The sequence below is a fragment of the Plecotus auritus genome (genome assembly GCF_963455305.1).
Source record: "Plecotus auritus genome assembly, chromosome: 2".
Taxonomy (NCBI): Eukaryota; Metazoa; Chordata; class Mammalia; order Chiroptera; family Vespertilionidae; genus Plecotus; species Plecotus auritus.
In genome coordinates, this window is record NC_137771.1 from 196,425,508 (window position 1) to 196,450,106 (window position 24,599).

A 24,599-nucleotide genomic window follows, 5' to 3' on the forward strand; every position below is an offset into this window, starting at 1 on the left:
AGCTTGGACTAGATTTTAAAGCTTCTGATTGAAGTAGTAGTTCTGACAGTACTGGACTTGACTTATTAAAAGACTCTTTTGTAAAATTCGTGAGACTTTGGTAGCATTACTTTATTTTTCCTTATGACCCAGTGGTCATTAGTTTCCCAGTGAGCGTGATCCTTGAGCTTAATTCTTAAGACATAAGAATAATCCATTTAAAAAAATAGAAGATATCCTCCTCTCAAAACTGTACAATCTAAGTCTAGCCTCAGTTGTTGGGTTTGTCTTTTGAAAGCATCGTAACCCATCTCCTTCAATGAGCCATATTGTGAGAGGGTGGATTGCTTGTGGAATGGTAAAATGAGTTCTTGAAGTCATAATATAAGTGCCTCCCTTTCAGTATCACTGAATGATTTACTGCCATCCTTGCCCTAGACTAGAAATCTGGATTCTGGATAAACAGTAGTCCTGAGGGCCTGACAAATTGCATGGTCACTTACAAGATAATGTAAGATCTAGATTAAGGTTCTATTTTAGGACTACATAACCATGACCCACAGCTGTTCCATAATTGTATTTTGAAACAGTGCAATTTAAACCTAAAATTCAAGTTACTAACATTCCTGCCCTCCCATCCTTGATATTTATTTTTCAGTTGAGAAGATTAATAATGTCTACTTGTATTACACTTTATAATTTTCACATACTTCATTTAATTATCACAAAAGGCTAGGATATATAGTAATACTATTATTATATTTGTATCTCATTGTAGATGAGAAAATTTGGCTCCAAAAGGATAGGTTACTTTTCTTAGATCACACAGCCAGAAATGAGTGGAGCTCAAACTGAACATGCCTCCCCCCTACCTGCCCACCCTCATTTTTCTGACTCAATGCATATACTTTCTTCATGGTCACATCTCCTCAGTTTACGTTTGCAAAGTGATAGAGAATGTGTTGACTTCATTCTCATCTCCAATACTGTTTATTTTTTATGTAATTATAAACTGAATTAACTTATTTAACTATTTCACAAGTCTTATTTTCTTAATGTTAGGGTAATTAGGCACTCCCTTTACCCCTCAACCCCCACCTCTGATTCTGCTACATCATTCACTATCCTGTTAAGAACCCAGAAGGCAGGCAGCAAATACTTGTAGGAGCAGACCGTCTCCTCACAGGAATGACCGAAGCTGTCAGGCTGCAGTTGGACTGGGATTGGTATTTTACTGCTTCATGTAGTTGCCTCTTTAATCCAAGCAGCTGTCGATGCCAGGCTGCCCACAGAAATTCTCAGGTATGTTTTCTCCCCTTGTATTTAGACCTAAAGTACATCTGCTCACATCCTACCTTCACCCACAACTACTGGGCCTCACATGGCGAGTTTAAAATAGCTAATAGGCACCACGGTAGATATTTGAGGAACATTAAAGGGACCTTTCAACAAGCTGAAGACCTGTGAAGGTCATCCTCTCATGAGGCCTGTGGTGAAGGTGTAGGCAGTTTTCAATAGCTGCAGGGAAGAATGCCATTGGTTGGTTAGCAAAATGCCATCTCCCCGCTCAGCCTCCATCCAAACCCCTCACTTCCTTCCACCATTAGGGCCATGTGCTGCTCCTTGGCTCAGCGTTCCAATCATACATTCTATTTGAGATTAGTCTTCAACTTAGTTAAAACATGTGATGTGTCCTGCTCAGTTCTCCTGGGTTTTCACATCTCCATTGTTATTAAACTTAGTTTTGTGTGGTTAGGAAATGTCAACATGTTATCACACTCCTCATCTTATTCTTACTAGTTCCTTGCAAGCCTCACTAATGCTGCAGTGAGTGGTTGGACCCTTTCTAGATACTCATTCTTCCATTCTTACATTTATTCACAGGCATTTTGCTTGGTGCTGAGGTTGTTATAAAAAGCAAAAGATTCCTGCGTTTAGAGTTATTATGGACTAATAGGGAAGAAATACTCAAATGATTAGACAGATAAATGGGTATTGCAATTCTGGTAGGTGCACATGATTATCCACAGGGCTAGACTTAAATCAGGCAGATCAGAGAGCTTTGTGGGGAAGTGACTCTAGAACTGAGATCTGGAGGCAGAAGAGAGCTTACAATTCATAGTAAAGAGAGTCAAGTGGAGGGAACTTATGACACAGACTGACCCATACCCCCAACTGGTACCAGCAAATATGCTACGTGCATCAAGAAGTGTAGAGGGGGAAAAAAGAAGTGTAGGGGTGGGCAGGCTATATATAGTAGGGGAATTTGACATTGCCTGAGAGAATTAGGGAAGATGTCCTTGAGGAGTGTCAATTAAATTCAGTCAAAAATGATGAGTAGAAATTGTGTGAAGTAGAGGAAGTGAAAGAAGGCATCATTTGCAGAATGACTCAGCAATGCAGAGAGACTGTATGGAGGCCGAGCAGATAGAGGGGGCAAAGGAACAGATAGGGACACAGACAATGGTCTTTCAGGTCATGGTAACATCTTACACTTTGGCATAATCATTCTACTGCTACATCTAAAACACTTTTCCTGGGATAAATGTTTTTCCAACAACCTCAAAAATAAAATACTAATTGAAGGTCCAACCAATGTGCACATATCAAAATAAAATTATGAGAGAACACGGGTGGGGTGTGTCTAAAAATGACCCAAGTTGGTGGACTCCAAATTGAAGCTCAGAATGAATTAAACCCGAATGAGGACACTTAGTCTGTAGGAGAGTTATCTCTTCTCGCATAACTGCCGCAGTTCCCCTTTCTTCTCATGTTTAGTTTCCTGAAGGTGAGATGGGTACTCCTGCTTTGTGAACTTCCTCAGATCTAGGGAACTTACCCTCACTACCTTTCTCATCTGACTTTCATCATCTTCAGTCAGGTACTTCAATCAAAGTAAACTTCAAAGAAAATGAACTTAAATTTAAAATATGAGTCTATATTTTTTTCTTTTCACATTCCTAAATCTTTCCTATACAAAATCTGATCAGTAATAGGTATTCAATGGACATAGTTCTAAGAAATCTAGAGTGAATTTTATCTCAACAGCCTACTTTGATCTTTAGCAGGTGAAGGAATGAGGAATTTTGTTTTATATCCCCCCTCACACTCCCCAGCTATGCCTATTTGCTATGCAAACAGAATACCCCTTGGATAGTCAATGTGTTGTCTTGCAAATTTTTTCTTCGTAGTCAATCAAGAAAATCAAGTTATATAATAATTGTGCTTGTTTATCATCATAGAACAAACAATTTAAGAAAGAAATTTATTATGTAGTTGATATAGATGGTGATGGAAAATAATTCTAAGACACGGATTTTCATGACTAAATATTTATTATTCTAATGCAGGATGAAGAGGAAGAAATTAAACAAGAAATTAACATGTTGAAAAAATATTCTCACCACCGGAATATTGCTACATACTATGGTGCTTTTATCAAAAAGAACCCACCTGGCATGGATGACCAACTCTGGGTATGTAGTGCTTGCCAAAGTTACTTTTCTTACATGAAGAACAACCAGGACTAAATGGTCCATTTCTCTATCCTCATGACTAAATTTGATTAAGGAACTCTTTAGAAAACCTTAGCCCCATGATTTCCATAACATTGTGGTTTTAAGGTTTTCTCCCATTTCTTTGAATACCTCTCTATCTTTTTAGTATCTCTCTCTTCTAGCTCTTAATGTAGACCATCCTTAAAGCCAGTTGTTAAGTTCTCTGTCGTTGTTTTTTCCCATTAATGACTACCTATATTCAGTTTTTATTATATTTCAAGCACTGTACTATTTTTTTTCTGGGTTATATAATTTATTCTGGCTCTTTGAGGTAGACATTATTATTATCATCTTCATTTTTTGGATAATGAAACTAAGGTTTATAGAGAGGATAAGCAAACTGTCTCAAGATCTAAATAGCTAGAAATGGTGGAGCTGGTATCTAAACAAGCTCTACATGATAAGCTCTTCTTATCTATCACTGATGTGTGGATGACTGACATTTAAATTCTAACTCTATGAGTAAAACACTTATGACCGTATCTCATACCATGTAGGTACTATCAGAGGTTGCTTTCCTTTTCTTCTTCCCCTTGTCCACTCAGATATGTGCCCTAGTCCTGTATCTTTGACAGTCTATAAGTCAGATCTAATTGACTGTCCCTTTATTAATAAACTCAGTAATCTGACACCAAAAGCACTATTCCTATCCCTTCCCCAGCCCAGATTGCTCTTCTTCTCACTTTCCAGATTTTTTCCATTGCAAGTTTTATTCACCTTGTCCTGTGGGAAAGCTTATAATGATGCCTCGGTTTGACCATCCTATGCCAGTTCAGTGAAAGCCTATATTTTGGAGCTTCTCTCTCTCTCTCTCTCTCTCTCTCTCTCTCTCTCTCTCGCTCTCTCTCTCTCTCGCTCTCTCTCTCTCTCTCTCTCACACACACACACACACACACACACACACACACACACACCCCTCAGTTCATCTCATATATTATTCTTAGATTAATGGTTCCAAAATACCTTTTAACTATCATCTTGCTCATTTTCCAGAAGTCTTAATATGTGTCTAACACACAAAATTCACTGAATTATCCAGGCTTTATATCAAATTATGTATTAAACTGTGTGTATCCAATTACCACTATTTCATAGATAACTTGCCACAGAACTGAGTCTTGAATGGAAGATACTCTCTTAATCCATATGACACTTATAGTCCAGCTGAAAAGAAAAAATATATACAGTGACCACAAACAGTTATCAAAAAGAATATAATAATGTTGAAAATAAGATTTTCATATCAGTTGATATTGAATATTACAGTTGTTGAAAGTGAAAAGATCTGTTGGGAATATCCCTCCTCCCCAATAAGACCCATCTCTAAATTTAAAATAAAATGTGTACTTTGAGTAAGTAAACCCACTTTGTATGACCACATTGATTTTATATATTTTTATGTGAACCCTGAGTTATAGTAAGATTTAATTATGGCCTCTTAAATGTACGTTAGATGTAAATATGACAATTAAAAACATAAAAGTCATAAGAGAAAATAAATGTGACTATATAATACTAAAGAGAGATATATGAACTTTCTTATTATAAAAACACAAGAAATAAAGTAAAAATGCAAATAGCTAATTTAGAGAAAATATTCATTTCATAAATGATGAAAAAGAATTTAATAGCTTTCCAAGGAAAGAGTTTTTATAAATCAACTAGTGGCCGGGTGCACGAAATTTGTGCACGGAGGTGGGGGTTCCCTCAGCCCAGCCTGCACCCTCTCCAATAGGGAACCCCTTGGGGGACATCCCTCTCACAATCTTGGACCGCTGGCTCCTAACCGCTCACCTGCCTGCATGCCTGATCGCCCCTAACTGTCTCTGCCTGCCTGCCTGATTGCCCCTAACCCTTCTGCCTGCCTGCCTGTTCAACCCTAACTACCTCTGCCTGCCTGCCTGATCACCCCTAACTGCCCTCCCCTGCTGGCCTGATCTCACCCCCAACTGCCCACCCCTGCCTGATCTCGCCTCTAACTGCCCTTCCCTGCCGGCCTGATCTCGACCCCAACTGCCTCCCCTGTTGGCCTGGTTGCCTCAAACTGCCCTCCCCTGCCAGCCTGATCTCGCCCCCAACTGCCCTCCCCTGCCGGCCTGATCTCGCCCCCAACTGCCCTCCCCTGCAGGCCAGATCTCGTCCCTAACTGCCCTCCTCTTGCCGGCCTGGTTGCCCCCAACTGCCCTCCCCTGCCACCCTGTTCTCGCCCCCAATGGCCCTCCCCTGCCAGCCTGATCTCACCCCCAACTGCCCTCCTCTGCCTGCCAATTTGGTTCTGATTGGTCAGTTTCTATGCCAGTCAGCCAGCATCAAAAGCTCTGCCTCCTAGGCAGCCATTGGTTCCTCACACTTCACCCAGATTTAGTTCTGATTGGTCGGTTTCTATGCCAGTTAGCGTCAAAAGCTCTGCCTCCTAGGCAGCCATTGGCTCCTCACAGGTGACCCAGATTTGGTTCTGATTGGTCAGTTTCTATGCCAGTCAGTGTCTAAAGCTCCACCTCCTAAGCAGCCATTGGTTCCTCACACTTCACCCAGATTTGGTTCTGATTGGCCAGTTTCTATGCCAGTCAGCATCTCTGGGCCTATCAATGGGGCCTGATCAGAAAGGCAGGGCTGATCAGCAGCCCTGGTGGAGGCCTGGTGAGAAATGGAGGTGTGGCTGCTGGCCAGACTGGGAGAGAAAGAGAGAGGCAAGTGCTGATCAAAAGCTGCCACAGAGGCAACAGATCAGTCCCTGCTTCTCTCTACAGGCCTCTCTCTGGCCCTGATTCGCAGCCCCCTCAGCAGTCAGTGCTGGGGCACCATGCCTGCAGCAGAAGCAGTCAGCCGCTGGGTTGTCATGGCAACCCAACAACTGCAGGACTGACTTCCGGTTGGTCGAGCCTTGGTCATTTCGACCCAGGGTTTTTATATATTAGGATAGGAAAATTATGAAACTACTAATAGATTGAGTTAAGAACAAGGCAGCAATTAACAAAGTAAGTAGCAATTACCAATAAAGATGTTTTAAAAATGTAACTTACTAAAAATATAAATGTAAAAGATGAGAATTAGATATCATTTCTTACCTAGCAGATTGATACAGATTTTTAAAATGAAATATCAAGAATAGACATGCACACCCCTGCTTATGGTAATAAACATTGGTACAGCTTTATTCAGGAGCAATTGGAATATATAAGATACACACACGTCTCCCAAAGAAAGTGCTTTACTTGAAAATAACCCAGTACGGTTGGAGATTTCCATGATGGTGGCTTCCACTTCTGGCTACACCTTCAGCACTGTGTGTTTCCACGGAGCCAACAGCAACGCCGACCACGAAGGATTTTTGCTGGGAGATGTGAGACAAGAGGAAACCTTTAGCATCAGTGAATCCCAAATCAGCAACATAGAGTTTCTGCAAGTCATTGAAATTCATAACCATCAGCCTTGTTCAAAGTTTTTTAGTTTTTATGACTACGCAAGCAAAGTTAACACAGAGAGTTTGAACAGGATTCTTAAAGATCAGAGAAAGAAAGTGATCGGGTGGTACAGATTCCCGCGGAACACACAGCAGCAGATGTCATACAGGGAGCAGGTCCTTCACAAGCAGCTCCTTCACAAGCAGCTCACCCTCATGCTCTGAGTGCCTGACCGCATCTTCCTCCTCTTCGGCTTCATCTCCACCTCCAACAATTCCATGCATGCTCTAGAGCAGGGGTGGGCAAACTTTTTGACTCGAGGGCCACAATGGGTTCTTAAACTGGACCGGAGGGCCGGAACAAAAGCATGGATGGAGTGTTTGTGTGAACTAATATAAATTCAAAGTAAAGGAGCGGAGGGGAGAGCAAGAGAACCCTCCGCTCTTTCGGCTCCGCAGGCCGGATAGAACAGCCGAACGGGCTGGATCCAGCCCGCGGGCCATAGTTTGCCCATGGCTGCTCTAGAGTATGTCCTCTTCAGACCAAACCAAAGGTATAATCAAAGGATATCCCTTGCTATTACCAACCTGGGCAACACCAGCCAGCAAGAGTATAAAGTGTCTTCAGTGCCAAACACGCCTCAGAGTTATGCCAAAGTCATTAAAGAACATGGCACTGACTTCTTTGACAAGCATGGAGTCATGAAGGACATCAGGGCCCTCCATCAGGTTTACAACGCGCTGCAGGGGAAGGCGCAGGCAGTGTGTGCAGATGTAGAAAAGAGTGAGCGAGTAGTTAGTTGAATCTTGTGAGGTGGAAGTGAACAAATTAAGAAGACAAATCACTCAGAGGAAAAATGGAAAGGAACAAGAAAGAAGGCTGCAGCAGGCGATGGTCAGCAGACAGGTGCCACCCGAAAGTCTGGAACTGGCACTCCGCCCTCAGATGCCGTACCCGGGGTTTGCAGCTGACAGCGGAAGTAGATTGGCAGATGCCGAGGTCTCTGACCCCCCACCCCCTTATTCAGATTTTCACCCAAACAATCAAGAAAGTACTTTGAGCCATTCTTGCATGGAAACAAGTATCTTTATGCCTCGACCTCAAACCGTGGGCTCCTCCAGCTTTGCCCCCAACAGTACCGGACTGAAGTACCCCAGAGATGGAGCGGGCCTTCCTCCTTCACAGAGAGCCACTGGGGACAGCGTGGAGGGGTCGGACAACAGTGATTATGAAAATCTGATTGACCCAACAGAGCCCTCCTATAGCGAATACTCACACTCAAGGGATTCTCGGCCCATGACACATCCCCACAGGGGGCTCCAGGAACGCTCAGACCTCCCAGATTTAGCTACACAAAAGAAACTCCACCCAACACTGTTTGATTAACCACTATTGAAAGAGTTTTTTAAGGACTTAATCTAGTGGGAGAACTGCTTTCTCAGACCCCTGGGCTCCCAAGAGAATCCTGGGCACAGAACTGGCAAGGGCCTGGCATCCCCAGGGCCTCACCCGCAGACTCTGTGGGCAGGTGTCAGGACAGAATCATTAAGATAATCAAGTTGTCCTAATTCTGGTGCAATTCATGGATATCCTGGTAAATTTAGGCAGAGAAACTTGTCAACATAGTTTCTGTTCTTTAAAATAAGTTGGAAATCAGAGACTAAGCACCATTAGTCTATAAATGTTCTGTAAATCAAAACTTACCTCTTGCACTATCATGCCTTAAAATTTACTTTTTCAAAGGGAAATGAGTTTAGCAGCAGCCTTCAAAGAACCTTCTTTCTATGATGAGCCAAATTCATCTTTACCAGAAAAGACATTTTAATAATTCCAAGAAGCCTGATTGGACCAGACCAGATGTATCTTCTCTTGTCTGCATGACTTTGTAAGATCAAAAGAGAGGGCTTTATTTTAACTGTTTTCTACTAGCCTGATACGTGTTCTCACTTAAAATGGTTGCCTTTAAAAACTTGTAGAAGTACTAATTACCAGTAAGTAATCATCTAAATAAGTATGTCATAAAATAAACTCCTTATTTTTCTTTTGTGGGGAAAAAAATAATAATAACCCAGTACTTCCACCTGCAGGAATGTATCCTGAATAATATTTGGGCAACTACCTAAAGATGTATGTAAAAGTTAACCAATAGGGAATGACTTAAGTAAACTCATTAGGGGATGCTATTTAGCCAGTTAAAATGTTGTGGATCTATATTTACAAGTGAATGAGCATTAACAATTATAGTGGGATTTTGTAAGCTCTTTTTAGAAGCTTTGGTTAGATATAATATTTTCATTTTTGTCAAAAAGAAAGAAATACACATGTGCATTGACATGGTGGGGATGTCTACAATAACATGCACTGGTGGAGTTGAAGATATTTGTATCTCAGTAGTAATTGCAGTAATTTGATTTTTAAAACATTTTTCTTTTTCATGTCTGCTTTTTTTAATCCCCTAAACTTTCTCTTAAATTCTAAAATCAGAGCCACTTCTGCTGTTTCTTCTTTTTTAATTGCTTTTCACTGAGCTGTCTTTGAGGAGCTCTCTGAGGACAGGATTGTGTCTTTTACATCTCAGCATCCCTCTAGTGCTAGGGAGGTACCAGGCTTATGATGCTGAAAAAAATAGTTGTTTTGTGAATGAACGTGACATTAGTGGTACAAAATTGGTTACTATTATTACTATTATTGGTATAAACCTGAGCGCTACAGGTACTTTTGAGAGTTCAAAATATCATGCAGATTCAACAGGATCTGATAAGATGGCACACGTTGGATAAGCTGCAGAGACAGGTGGGGAATAATAGTGATTTAAATGCGGTCTGTAGAAAAACTTTTTGTTTTGTGAATGACCCACATCCCGCGTGGTTCAGGGTTCGGGATCTGGAGAAGGGGCCGCACGCAAATGAAAGAGACAAGACAAGAAATAATAATTTGGAAATATTGGGGGCCAGGCGGGCAAGCCCAACTCAAGGGGAAGGACTTCCACTGGTGCTCAGGCCTTGCCAATCTTTTATTCATTTTGGATACACATCTAGCCCTTAGTCAGGCAGGTAATTGTGGTAACAGACAAACTATCCTAAAGGTCAGTAAATATTAGAAAGATTTACTCTGAGACTATTTGGTCAGGAAATAGCTTGAGCCCCCATTGTCTGGACTAATCAATCGGTGCATAGCTCTGGCCCTTGCCATGGGCTCAAGGGTCACCAGCATTTCAGGATCCTTGTTTACACTTCTCTGATAGTGAAGACAATGGGTGGCTTCCTGCATTGTTTGGTCAGGACTGCAGTTCCAAATTAAAAGAAAGCATTAATGTAGCTTTGGAACCACATCCCAGCTTATCACCTGAGGTAGCACAAGTATTTCTAGGTGAGTCACACCTAACTATGAATGATGATCATTTCTTTTGTGAGATGGTTTTTTTGTTAGGTTGAACTATTAAAATGTGGGTATTTATTTACAAACTAGAAGCCCACTGCACAAAATTCATGCATGGGCAGGGTCCCTAGCGGCTGCTGGCTGCCGGCTGCCAGCCAGAGCCTCCCTTCCCCTGGCTACCTGCCGCTGCCACCTGCCAGACTGGTGGGCCAGGGGGAGGGACCATGAGCGGTTGGCCAGCCTGGCTTCATCCCCCACCCCCAACCCCACCCCCGCCTCCGTCGAACTCCCGGTCAAACTCCCAGTTGAGGGGACAATTTGCATATTAGGCTTTTATTATATAGGATTATTGGTTGAGAGAAGAGGAGGAATGGTCAAGCAGTGCTTGACTGGTTTTTATCTTTTTCCTAATGCTGAGATTTTTCTAAGCTGGAAAGAAAATTAGTTGTCATTTATTTTGCTGGGTCCCAGTCAAGTTCATTGACTTTCCCAGGGTTTCAAAGCTCATTAATGGATGGATGCAGCACCAAATGAATGCAGGCATCCCGAAACGTGAAGATTTAGCTTGGCCTGAAGTTCTGTGAAAGGCACTGAACTTTTTTTTCTTTTTTGTAATGAGCAAAATCTGCATTCCGTTTTCAGATTGGAACTGGGAGAAAGCAGGAAGCCTATCTGCTTCCGCATGACACAAATGGGAGGTTGTATACTCTGGAAATGAGCCGCCGCCCAATAGTTCTCACTTTAGCCAATTGCTCTTTCCCTGGAGATGGCTGTGGTTATTGGGAACCAAGAGCCTACAAGTGTATGTGTTCATTTATTCATTCATCATTAATAATTAATTAATTCATTAATCCACTCATGCATTTATTTTTTTCAACAAATATATACATATTGAATACTTGCTAGCTGCAAGGCATTCTTCTAGGGACTTAGGATATATCAGTGAACAAAACTGAAGAAAGCCCCAACTTTCATAAAGCTTACATTCTTGAAACAGACCATAAACAATAAATTGACTATGCAAGAGCACTATAGAGAATGCTGAAAGCTAAAAGTTTCTGGAAGAGCAGGACAATGTTAACGGGAATACAGGTAGGATTGCAGTGGGAAGTACAGTGGCCAGGTAGGCCCTGTGAAGTTAACCCGAGGAAAGGCATTCCGTCCAGTCCTGGTGTTTTCCAGCAGTTGCAGTGAGGCCAGTGTGACTGGAAGATGTGGGAAATGAGACCAGAGGCTAGATCGTGCAGGGCCTTAAGGCCATTGGAAAGACATCAGCTTTTCCTCTGAGAAAGGTCAGGGGGAGGGAGGGGGTGCTTTTGAAGGTGGAGGGATGTGATCTGATCTACAGAGTGAAGGGGTCCTTCTGGTGGCTGGGTCCAGACTAGAATGAATGGGTACCCGCCTCCCCCCCATCCCCCCGCCCCAGTAGAAGCAGGAAGACCAGTTAGGAGACTGTTTTAGCAATACCCTTCCTGAAGGCAAAAAGCCATCAGTGAGTTCTGATCACTTCCAAAACCAGGTCACATGTAGAGGAACCCTCCTTTCACATTTCATTTTCCTACCTGTAATTAAATGCAGGTGGCAAAATGTGGCAGTTATATGCCCAACATTCTGCTTGGAAGACAGAGGACCAGCATTTGTCAGATTTGTGCGTGTGCATAGATTGTTCTGACCATCCCCACTAGCTTCTGTGTCCCTGGGGATAAAAATACTCAGGTATGAAATGTCTCATGAGGGCAAGAGCATCATTTCTTTTCTAATTCTTCTTCTTCTGTTTGATGACAAACTAAGGAGACACTTGGAAAAGTAAAGGCAAAACAGAAACATAATTGGGAAATTTATACCAGATTACAATATCGGTGGGAACTTGGTTATAGAATATAATAGTGTGTATTTATTCCAAGGCCTCTGACTCACTACGTTTGGGCCATTTTGTGTTAATAATAACAATGGCAGGTCAATTTTGTCATCTGCTTATTGCGTGCAAAAGTGCTACATTTGTTTGCATTATCCTATTATTTCATTAGATTTTTACAACCATCCTACAAATTAGATATTATCATTGTCCCTACTTTACCGATGAGGAAATTAGGCTCAGAGAAGTTGAGAAACTTGCCCAAATTCAGCTAGTGTGACAAAGCCAGTTTTCCCCTGAACTCTACACTCTTCTTCTTTTCATTGTAAAAAAATAGTTTCCATCTCAAATGTTAGTGTTTCAAATAGGATTGAAGCTTTGCGTTTAAATAAGTTCATTTCAACTGCACCTTTTATCTCTGTATATCACTTTCTCCAACTTTCAAAGCTGCTCATAAGACTGGTAAGAAATACACTTTGAAAAGTACATTAAACCTTTTGGGAATGTTTTAGCAAATAATTGCAAAGGTCACAGATAGCCGACTCTTTAGGCTAATGGATTTCTGTTAGAATTACATTTATATAAAATATTGCTATGGATTATATAGAGACACAGCCTGTCACAACCAAAAGAGCAGCACTTTCTAAGATGTATCCCCAGTAGTCATTCTATAGAAAATATTTCCCAGCTACTTTGTCTGCTGTGGCTGGAAGACAGAGGTTTGCACATAACCCACCAGCCAATACATGTACAGTTTCAGGTGTCTGATTGAATTATAATCGGTGCGAATTCTATCAGTCTTGTCGTAGAGATAAACTCTTGTTTGGTACCAGCTCTTTGTGGAAATACAACTGCTTCTGATAATGGCCAAGTAATTCTCCCTTATCAACTGCTTAGGGCCTGATCCGGAAATCAAAAAAGAGAGCTCTTTCAATAAAGATTCCCATCTCTGGGAAACAAGGCGAGCTCTGACACACGGCACTGCCGGCTCATTCTCTGCTCTCGCTCGGGGATGGGAGGCTCACCATGCTGCTACAGGCCATTCAGACACTGGGAGTGAGTGGGCAAGTCAGTCTAGTAAACACAATTTCTAATTTCTGTAACATTAGAAAGTGAAATCACATGTGATTTGTTGTCTCTTTTGATAATCACCACAGAGCCAGAATATGTCGTAAAAGGAAATAAATTTCTGATTAGCTTTCCAAATGTAGTGTGGTCGAGTAAAATAGATTATTGTATTGAAATGACTTGATAAGTCATTCATTAGATTGTAACAGTGTCGGCTTGCAGAGCTAAGAGTTAAGACATTAGACTGTATGCATTTTAGGGACAAACTTTCTAGCATGTGGCTGGAACCCTGCCTGGAATCTAGGACCTGGATTCAAACCTGACATTTGGGTCTCTGGCATTTATTTCCTTCCTTATAAAAGTGATAACTTTGGGCCTGGCTGGTGTTGCTCAGTGGTTGAGTGTCGACCCCTGAACCAGAGCTCACAGTTCGATTCCTGGTCAGGGCACATGCCCAGATTGCAGGCTCAATCCCCAGTAGGGGGTGTGCAGGAGGCAACCAATCGGTGATTCTCTCTCATCATGGATGTGTCTATCTTTCTCTCCCTCTCCCTTCCTCTCTCTAAAATCAATAAAAACATATTTTTTTAAAAAGTGAAAACTTTGGACTAGATCTGAGTTTTAAAACTGGCAATCTGGAGGCTAAATGCTGTCCAGGTAAATATGTTTAGCTTGGTTCAAATAAGGTGATGTTTGTGTAATTATGCCAACATTAGAAAAAAATGAGCAGTTTCACACAAAAGTCTGTATTCCTTTAAAAGATCTTGAAAAATCAAATGATCTTTTAAAAAAATTAAAAATATTGGGCCTAAGATCCCCAATAGAACAGTATGGTAGAGCCATTTGGCAGTTGTGCAGAGGGCACGTGCCCACTGTAGTTCACACCAGGGCCCCATCACTCCCTGTTGTCTGGCATGCATGCTCAACTTCATGCATTTGCATTACTCATCCATGCCCTGTACAAGGTCAGATGGGAATGAGATACTGAAATGAACTAAGACATGATGTCATTCAACCACCAATGAGGGGAACTTTCTGGAATATGCAGTGATGTTGGCCACAGCCCCAGACCTAAGTCTGTGATAGTTTGAATTACATTGCTGTAGCACCTTGGCTTGGCAAAAATCATGTCCACCAACATTTTGGTTGTTTTAAGATTTAAATGTAAAGTGTTGCAGATATGACAATTAAAAATTCAATCACCTGTTGCTGAGTCTTTTGAACAGCTAATTAAAATTTCTCTTTTCTATGCATCAGAAATGAGGCTTTCATCTGGGCAGGGGGTGAGGGGCCCTTGTTTTAATCAGTATCCGTCACTTTTATAATGAATCATGCCTTTCCTTCATGTGTAAAAGCTAGGTCACTTGCCTGGAGAAGTGATTGAATCTTACTATTGGTGAGCAGAACATTTTAGAAGGCTGAACTTGGTAAATATAGGATTTCCTAAATAACAGAAGGTTGCATATAAACAGTCTCCCAGACTCAGAGCTTCCCCACTGCATGACCAGTAGAGACAAACTATGTTACTTAGATACAAACACAGAGTAGAGCTATGCTTAATTTAATACTTTCCTACTGGGCTTGAGTTCCGCTTTTATAGAGTCATTTTTTATGAATTAATGGTTGATTCTGTGACAAGAATGTGAAAATGATTTCTCCTTTTATCCTAATGAATTTCATTTGAACTGTACTTAAAGTGCTTTTCACCTAAAAGGAAGAACTTATGGATATCCAAAGTTATTCTGCTAATAGTCTATACAACCCTCTTCATTTTCTAGATTAATTTTGAGTCCAAGTCTGTGGCCTTATATATTATATTGTGCTTCTCAAAATCCTCAACAACCAAGTTGCTTAGTCCTAAGTTCTCTAAGGACAGCATATTTTCCCTTTTTCTATTTTCAACTCATCTGAAAATTTGCTCCCTCATCCCCACCTCAAATTCTTCTATTTGAGTGTAACACTTTGTGAGGCCAAGTTGTAAATTTCTTACAGTCTCTGGTTAGTTTCTGTGATTGAGTTGGTGGCCCAGATGGACATGTAGTGATTTTCGCCTAACAGGAAAATTCTCTAGAATATCTTGCACGCCTACTGACAAATGTAGCACCAAATACCAAACACATGAAGTAGCGAACTTCCCTCATTCCTTGAATGCTGCCATGCTGACTCTGAGATGGATATCTCCTTAGACATGGGTGTCTCGAAAGCATTTCCAGGGACCTGTGCTTTGGGCTGCCTTCTGGTTGCTAAAAATACCAGTTGGCTCAGTATATTCAAAATGCCATTGTCATTCTCAAGATACAAATTTGTTCATTATCCAGAACATTTATTGACGAAGTTTGGGACTTCATATCCTTGGGACTCTTTTTTTTTTTTTTTTTTTAAATCTTTGGAAGACCTAGAATTTGTATTTTAAGCTTTCTCTTTTCAAGTCTAAAAATATAATCCAGGAGCCAAAGGAGTTTGAGTTGTTCCACACCCTGCCACACCCCAAGGCATGCTGGTTTAAAAATGAATGCAAAAAGCTGTTTAGGTTGCTTTTCCAAATTTGAAATTCCCAACAGTGTTACTTTCTGTTTATATTAGTTGATTGAAATGATAAATGTATACCTACCAATTTTGGTACTTTTTTATACACATATTTTATGTTGTTAGACAAACTACCTTTAGTGAATGAAGCTTATTGTTTAACAAAGTACTGAGTTTGGGTTTTGTTTACACCTTCATAAATCATGCACATGAGCTCTGTGGCTATTTCCAGCCACACATAATAAAAATATCCTATGCCTTGCTGATGTTTCTGGACCTTCAAGGTCAATAGGCTGATCCTTTGCAGAGCTGTGAATTCTTGGAAGTTTATCTTTCCTATCCTTTACTTAGGGTGCCTCTTCAATGTCTTGGTGCAAACTTCTCTCATTTTAGGCAGACCCTCATCTTCCTTTGCCCTCTTCTTCCTTATCCCGCCTCCTGCCCCTCCTTATAAAAGAGAAGGGGTCTGTTAGCAGTCATTTATTCTCCTGGGTGACATTTGGGAGGAATGGGTTTCTGTCAAGGTAATTCTGGGCTAGTGCCTGCAGTTTTAAAATAGCTTAAAGCTTTATTTCTGTTACAGGAACTTAAAAGCAATTAACTAGCAAGTGAGTGAATACCGGAGGGACCCTAGAAATCATCCAGGAGCCTCTCAGGCTGGGTGAGGAGGTGAGCTCAGGGCCTCAGACAGTGCTTCTGAAACTCCTTCTGGGATCAGCTAAGGCCAAAGACCCTTTCCTTAAATATTGTCTGGGAGGGAAAAGCACAGGAGGGCACAGTAAGCACCCCTCCCACCACAACCTCTAAAAGAAAACATCTTGCTCCTCAAAAATATAAGACAACTGACAAAAATATGTGAAAAGCAGCCATGCAAATGGTGAAATCTTATGTTAGAACTGTGTTTTTTAAATTAACCATTTTAATTTAGATAGAAATAACTACCTACGTCCAATAATTCAAGCAACCCTTTCCCTATTAATTGAGTTGCACTACACTATGCTGCTGTTTTACTGTTCCAGGCCCAAACCCCCATTTCACTGTTCCAGGCCCAAACCTAACCCCCATCGTCCCTGAACACAGTTCTGTCCTCACCTTCAACTTAACCTTCTTTCTCTCTTCCCAAGTGACACACATGTGCATTTCATTTTCTGATCCATTAATGTAGGTGGTGTGGAGTGAGGATTTTAAGATCCCACCACCACTGCCTCTCAGTCTTCTAAATAAAAAGGTCCAGCCCAGCCGTGGTGGCTCAGTGGTTGAGCATTGACCTATGAGCCAGGAGGTCACGGTTCGATTCCCAGAGCTTCTTATACTGGGAGAAGAGGCAGCCAATCAATGATTCTCTCTCATCATTGATGTTTCTATCTCTCTCCCTTTCTCTCTGAAATCAATAAAAATATATAATTTTTAAAAAGATCCAATGTCCTGGAATGGACCACGGTGTCTTCTTGCTGTGTGGTACAAGCTTGAAAAACGCCAGGTGTCCTTGGTACTCTTTCATTAACAGAGGCTTTAGAAACACAGATCCAATGCCCTTTATAAGCACCTTTCAGCCATGTCTTCACCATCCAAGGGAAGTGGATCTTGGGAAGCTATCAATGCTATCTTCTAAGTTGGAAACTTGTTAATACATACAAATGCCAAAAAAAGTAGAAAAATGATAAATATAATTTAAGATTTCTGGTTGCTAAGAAGTTTATATTCATAGACACAACTAATGTTCACATCAAACCATTGAGGTTGATGCTTTTATGTTGTGTTTTATAGTGATGGTGGTGGGATGCTGAGCCCAGGTTGGTTAGAGAGCATGCCCAAGGTTAGTAGCTGTACTTGAGAGAGCACCATGCTTTCAACCCTGCTCTAGTTATTTAATGAATATACAGATAAGGCTGCAGACCATACCTAAGCTTTATTTCCAAATAAATCATGAAAAGGAAATTGAGGAGAAGGAGAATTAATGAAATAACAGGTGAACATCACTTAGCCCAGTACCTAGCATATGGTAGATTCTCAGCAAATGTAAGCAAGTATTGTTACTCTGGTGTCAACTGTTTGAGAACTTACTTTCAGGAAGAATATTAATGATCCATTATTTCTTGCTTGTGACATATGAAGTTATTGACTTACCGCTGCTGGACTTGGCATGTTGAGTCCTGTGTCTCTTCATTAATGTGCTGAGGTTACTTGTGGTGAGGGAGAGTCCCCGCTGTGTGGTGGCAGTAATTATCAGTGTTGCTATGTGGCTATAAGAACCGATTGCTAGCAAATGCTGGTTTCTTTCTTTCTCTTTCTTTTTTGTTTTTTAAATCCCACTACATAATTTAACAATCATTTTGTCCCATGGTGAGATGAAAAGAATTTAGCAGCCTTCAGCTGGAGCTGAAAGGAGAAGCAAATTATAGAAATCACTGACATTAGTGCCTGGCTAGAGCAGGATTGTTTCCTATAGAATATTTGAAAGTATTTGGTCCAATCTAATTTTAAGGGACTGGAGTCACTGGCTTTCCTCTGCTTTCCTTGGGAACTCTAATTACATGGCCTAATAGAGCTCGGTGGTAGGACATTTTCTCCAGCTGATACAGGAGCAATGGATGCATCATGGGAGGTCTGGTCTCTGTGTTTTTCAAAATGGGATTCGGAAAAGAGGCACAAACATGTTTTGCTCACTTGAGAAAATATATTCTTTTCTTTCTACCCAAGGACTTTGCTTGGGTCCGTCTTGCTGCCATTCAACCATGGTATGCTACATAATGGGATTTCTAAAAACTTTGTGAAGAACTCTTAAAATACACAAAATTATTCAGAACAGTATAATGTACACCCATGTGCCCAAAAGTAGCCCAATAACCATTCATCAGTGGCCAATCTTGCCCCATCTTCCTCCTTTCTACTACTATTTTGAAACAGATCTTCTCATTATATCTTTTTTTAAAATTCTGGTAAAATACACACAGCCTAAAATTCACCTTTTAACCATCTTAAAATGTATAACTCAGTAGCATTAGTACACAATGTTGTGCAACCATCACCTCTATCTAGTTCCAGAACTTTTGTCATCACCAAGGAAACTGTACCCATTAAGTGGGAACTCCCTTTCTTCCCTCCTCTAGTGACTGGCAACAACCACTAATCTGCTTTCTGCCTCTATGGATTTATTTATTCTAGACATTTCATATAAATGGATTTGTGCAATATATAGCCTGTTTTGGTCTTGCTTTATTTAATTAGCATAATATTTTTAAGATTCATCTGTGTTGTGTCATGCATAAGAACTTCATTTGTTTTCATAGCTGAATAATATTCTATTGTATGAATATACCACATTTTGTTTATTCACCTGATGATGGACATTTTAGTATTTCCACCTTTGGTCTGTTGTGAATAGTGCTGCTTTGAACATTTTTGTTTGAACAGCTGTTTTCAGTTCTTTTGGGTATATATCTAAAAGTGGAATTGCTGGATCATATGGTAATTCTATGTTTAATTTATTGAGGAATCATCAAACTGTACTGAAACTGTACCATTTTAAATTTTCTCCAACAGTGTATGAGGCTTACAGTTTCTCCAGATCCTTGCCATCACTTGTTATATTCTACTTTTTTTTTTTAAGTACAGCCATCCTAGTGTGAAGTGGTATGTCATTGTGGTTCTAACTTGCATTTTCCTAATAACTATCAATGTTGAACATCTTTTCATGTGATTGTTAGTCATTTATATATCTTCTTTGCAGAAATATCTATTCAAGCCTTTACCCATTTAAAAATTGTATTGTTGCCTGTCCAGTGTGGATCAATGTTTGAGAGTCAACCTATGAACTAGGAGGTCACAGATTCCTGGCCAGGGCACCCTGTGGTCTCTTTCCCCAGGGTGTGGCATGCAGGGGGCAGCTGATCAATGATTCTATCTCATCAAAGATGTTTCTATCGCTCCCTCTCCCTTCCTCTCCTTCCTCTCTGAAATCAATAAAAATATATTTAAAAAATAATAATAATAAAATAAAATTGTGGTGTTTATGTTTTTATTATTGAGTTGTAAGTTATTTATAGATCTGGATACTTGACCTTATTAGATACGATTTGCAAATATTTTTTTTATTCTGTAGGCTGTATTTTCATTCTCTTTTTTAATGATTTTTTTATTAAGGTATTATATGTGTACATATCTTACCATTGCCCCCCCACCCCACTCCCATACATGCCCTCACCCCACAATGTTTTCCATCCGTTGGTTATTATATGCATGCGTATAAGTCCATTCTCTTGATAGTGTCGTTTGATGCACAAAGTTTTTAATTTTGATGAAATCCAAATGATCTATATTTTGTTTTGTTGTTTGTGTCTTTGTTGTCATCACTAAGAAACCATTGCCAAATCCAGGGTCATGAAGATTTATCCCTATGTTCTCTCTAAGAGTTTTACAGTATTAGCTCTTATATTTAGGTCTTTGACCCATTTTGAGATAATTTTTTATGTGGTGTGAGGTAGGGGTTCAACATTATTCTTTTACATATGTATATCCAGTTGTCTTAGTATCATTTATAGAAGAGACTGTCATCATATTGTATCATTTTATCTGTAGAATGTTTCTCTAAAAGTAAGAACTTTTTTTTACATACAGTACCATTGTCACACTTACAAAATTATTAACCATATTTCTAATATCTAATCTGTAGATTGTCTAAAAAATTTAATAACTTTAAAAAATTAGTATCTAAGTAAGTTGCACCCATTGGTATATCTTTTGAGATGTTTTTAAGTTTATAGATTTCCCCTCCATCCTTTTCTTTCCCTTCCTGCAATTTATTTGTTGAATAAATGGGTCATTTTCCCTGTGGAGTTTCCTATTCTAGGTTTTGATGATTGTGTCCCCAGGATGTAACATGTTTCTCAGTCCTCTGAATTTCCTGTAAATTGGTAGTTGGAACTAGAAACTTCATCAGATTCAGTTTTGGGGGATTTGTTTGTTTGTTTGGTTTGGTTTTGGTTTGGACAAGACTACTCTTAGGTGATATATTATTCTAATTAAAAGGCAAATCAGAGCTGGTTATTTCTTATTTTTTTTAAGTTAGCAGCCATTGATGATCAGCTCCTAAATCCATTAGCTTATTAGAGGTTGTGTAATAGTGATGTTCTACTTGTTTTCTTCATTTATTAGATGAAATACCTGATTTTTATGAAGACAAGCTTTATCTCTTTTATTATTTAACTAGAGGCCTGGTGCATGAAATCCATGCATGGGTAGGGTTCCTAGGCCTGGCCAGCGATCAGGGCCGATCTGCAGGGTGACTGGCAGTGCGATCAGGGGCCCCCCACTGGCAACCGCCTTGGCTGGCCTGGGGCCTGCAGGCTGGAGGCAGCTCCTGCATTGAGCATCTGCCCCCTGGTGGTCAGTGTGCATCATAGCAACCAGTCGTTCCACCAGTCATTTGCCGTTCAGTCGATTTGCATATTAGGATTTTATTATATAGGGTTACCCAGTGGTAAAACTTGTACTAGAAAGGCAGTGTAGAATTCTTAATTTTTACCTATTTACCAGTCCTCAAAATTAGAAGTTGCTTCTTCATTTTCTTGAAACAGTGCCAGTTGTATTCTTTTTGAGGGGTGTCTTGATTAATGCCTTTAGTTAAGCATATTCAATGTGTTTCAAGATATTGAAGTTATTATTATTGATACTCAAGTTATCCCATGTTTGGCCAGTGAGAACTTCTTCAAATTGACTTCTGAGTTCTTTCTAATGTGATTTTCTGGCCTTTGATAGCTTCCTGGCTAGCATATATGAAAACTTTACAACTCTTATTGGGTTGGAATGTGGTCTATCATGGCACTTCTCAAATTTCCTTACAAAAGCTCTGAAGAACATGGAAATCCCTTCCCTGTGTGGAATCATAAGATGACATGTTAGAACAGGCATTGTTTCATGAGTTTTTTGAGTTTCAACTAGGCATACAGAAAAAAAGGAAACATAATTTCTACCTGAATATTTTGCAGCCTAGTGGGGTATCTTTTAGGATCTGGTGACATGGTGCTGATGTTAGGAATGTACATTTGGACAAAGCTAAAATCATCAATGTGATTTCATTATGACCCCATATCAGTTCTGTTTCTAGAGTCAGGTCAAAGATTGATTGGTAGTTTTTCTGAATTGTTACTATGTAATTACAAAATTATATAAGTACCCATAAGGAGACTTTTTATTGAAGACTTTTTGAAAAAGAGAAAGTATGGAAATGGATATGTTACTCTAATCCAAGAAAATGGATACAAAAGCAGATAGATGGTTTTTTCTCTTCTGCTCTCTACTTATCTGTTAAGTAAGAGAGGTGTTTATTTTCTGCCTATTTTACAAAGCTGCTGAGTGCTGTAATGAATTCATATTTATTGGGAAGTTGGAGTTTTTTGGATGAAAGGTGCTAAATTAGAGCTTATTGTTTATTGAATTTATTTGATGTGTCCAGCCTCCTGGAAACATTTGCTGAGTTTAATTAAAAACAGATAGTCCTCACTCTGACAGCTTACAATGCCATTTACAAACCAATAAAATAAATAGCATGCACTTGTATTGTCCTAATGTGGGATTGACTAGATCAGTGGTCGGCAAACTCATTAGTCAACAGAGCCAAATATCAACAGTACAATGGTTGAAATTTCTTTTGAGAGCCAAATTTTTTAAACTTAAACTTCTTCTAACGCCACTTCTTCAAAATAGACTCGCCCAGGCCGTGGTATTTTGTGGAAGAGCCACACTCAGGGGCCAAAGAGCCGCATGTGGCTCATGAGCCGCAGTTTGCCAACCACGGGCCTAGTTCACCATAGCTCTTTTGGACAGGGGAATGACCCTACTTGTGTAGGAAGGATGAATTCAACTGCTAAATAAGCACAGGTATTCTCAACAACATCTGCACTGCCTACTTGCCCTCATTTTATAAAATACATAGAATATGAAGATTTTTCTCAATTTGAAACTGTAATTTTCAGATTATAAAACTAAAAATAATCTTTTCTTCCTATCATTTTGGGAATAAATGAAGATAAATGTTTAGGTTTTACATATTGTTATATGATCACTTTTTTCTTTGCAGGAAAGACATTCCAAAGCATTCAACTGGAGTATTGTATGCTTTCATAACTCAGCCCAGTGGAAGCTGAGGAGTGTAATTATAGTAATGGCATGTGTGCTTCCTTTGCCAGTTGGTGATGGAGTTTTGTGGAGCTGGCTCTGTCACTGACCTGATCAAGAACACGAAAGGTAACACCTTGAAGGAGGAGTGGATTGCATACATCTGCAGGGAGATCTTACGAGTAAGTAGCAATACAGGATATCGTGGGAGGTGTAACTTTGTACTAACCTTCCACTGAAATTTATAAGCATATTGGAAACCTCTAAAGCTTTATTCTAACAGTGATAATAGCAATGGTAGTTTCTTGTGGTCTGCTCTAGTGGAAGTGAGTACCATTCTGAATGGGCAATGTGCACTCTCATTTGAGTTAGCATTGGGTGAGTTCTTTTAACAAGGAATTCATTTCTAGTGGTGTTTCCAATTGGAAATCTGATTTTAGGTCCTATAGATGATGTCCCACTTAGGAAATGGATTGTTTTAGAGATATTTTGATCACTCATTGGAGTTTTCTATTGGTGGAAGTTTATAACTAATTTAAGGATTGTGTGACTTTAGCCATTTCAGTACATACATAGAACCTAGTTTACTGGATTTTACCCTTTTAAATAAAGTTCTTTTAGTGCTAATTACTTAAATTAATGAAGATAGCTGGACAAGACTGTGCCTATTTGCCCAGTTTTGCCCACAATCAGGCAGTCTGAGCAATATTGTCGTATTTGCCGAGCTCAATTCAAGGAGAAGAAGGTAGTTGGTCCTTCAGATTAGTTTAATTATCTTTTGCTACTAATATGGAGGCTATTACATGTCCACTGAGTATTCTTACTAGATCTGCTTGGCAATCATTATCTATTTATAACCTCTGCCTTCTTAATTTAAGGAAACAAAAGTTAAAAATGTTTTTACAATGTGTCTAAGATATACATTTGAAAGATAGATTATGTGTTGTGAATGGATGCACAGATAGATAGATAGATGGATGGAAGTTAAGATGGATGAAGGGCATTAAAACAATGTTTATTGATTAAATTCAAACCACATTAGGCAAAAGAAAATATAAAATATTTTAAATGACTACATTTATAATGGTATAAAAATCAAATACTTAGAAATAAATTTACAGAAAGATGTGAACAACTTCTACATCGTAAACTACAAAATATTATTGAGAGAAATTAAAGAAGACCTTAATAAATAGAGGTATATACTATTTCAAAGATTAGGATGCTCAGTATTCTAAAAATGTTATTTCTCCCCAATTTGATCCATGACTTCACTGAACTCCCTACCAAAATCATTTTAGGTATATCTGTGGTTATTGACAAACTGATTTTTAAAACGTTATATGAAAATGCAAAGGGATCAAGGCAGTCTTAAGAAGAACAAAGCTGGAGGATGTGCTAGTATGTTGCCAGTTATTGGGACTTATAAAGCTGCTAAGTAATTAGAACAGAGTAGTATTGTCACAAGAATAGACAAATGGCCAAGGAAACAGAATCGAGAGCCCAGGGACAGACCTGCTTCACAGCTCACCTGAGTTATGACAAAGGAACTGCTTCAGTGCCTGGGGAAAGGGTGCCCTTATCAGTCAGTAAGGTCAATTGAATATCCATGTGAGAACATGAAGCTTGACACCTACTTATTCCATATTAAAAAATTAATTCGGGCTGTATTATAGACATAAATGTGAATGATATAAAAAAAAATAAAGCTCCTAA

General features: G+C 39.7%; 1 protein-coding gene and 1 pseudogene across 6 annotated transcripts in view; both read left to right on the plus strand.

Annotated features, from left to right (window-relative positions):
* The window catches only part of TNIK (TRAF2 and NCK interacting kinase), a 372,736-nt gene that overhangs the window by 215,140 nt on the left and 132,997 nt on the right, over positions 1-24,599 (plus strand). For all 5 annotated transcript variants that reach the window (XM_080655707.1, XM_080655708.1, XM_080655709.1 and 2 more), the window contains exons 4-5: positions 3,330-3,455; positions 22,955-23,065. In XM_080655707.1, coding sequence (XP_080511833.1) covers positions 3,330-3,455; positions 22,955-23,065 — 237 coding nt within the window. The remainder of the gene's footprint in view (positions 1-3,329; positions 3,456-22,954; positions 23,066-24,599) is intronic.
* Positions 6,787-7,743, plus strand: LOC308242643 (BRISC complex subunit Abraxas 2-like; annotated as a pseudogene). Its single transcript has 2 exons — positions 6,787-7,238; positions 7,446-7,743. The product of its transcript is annotated as a BRISC complex subunit Abraxas 2-like (transcript).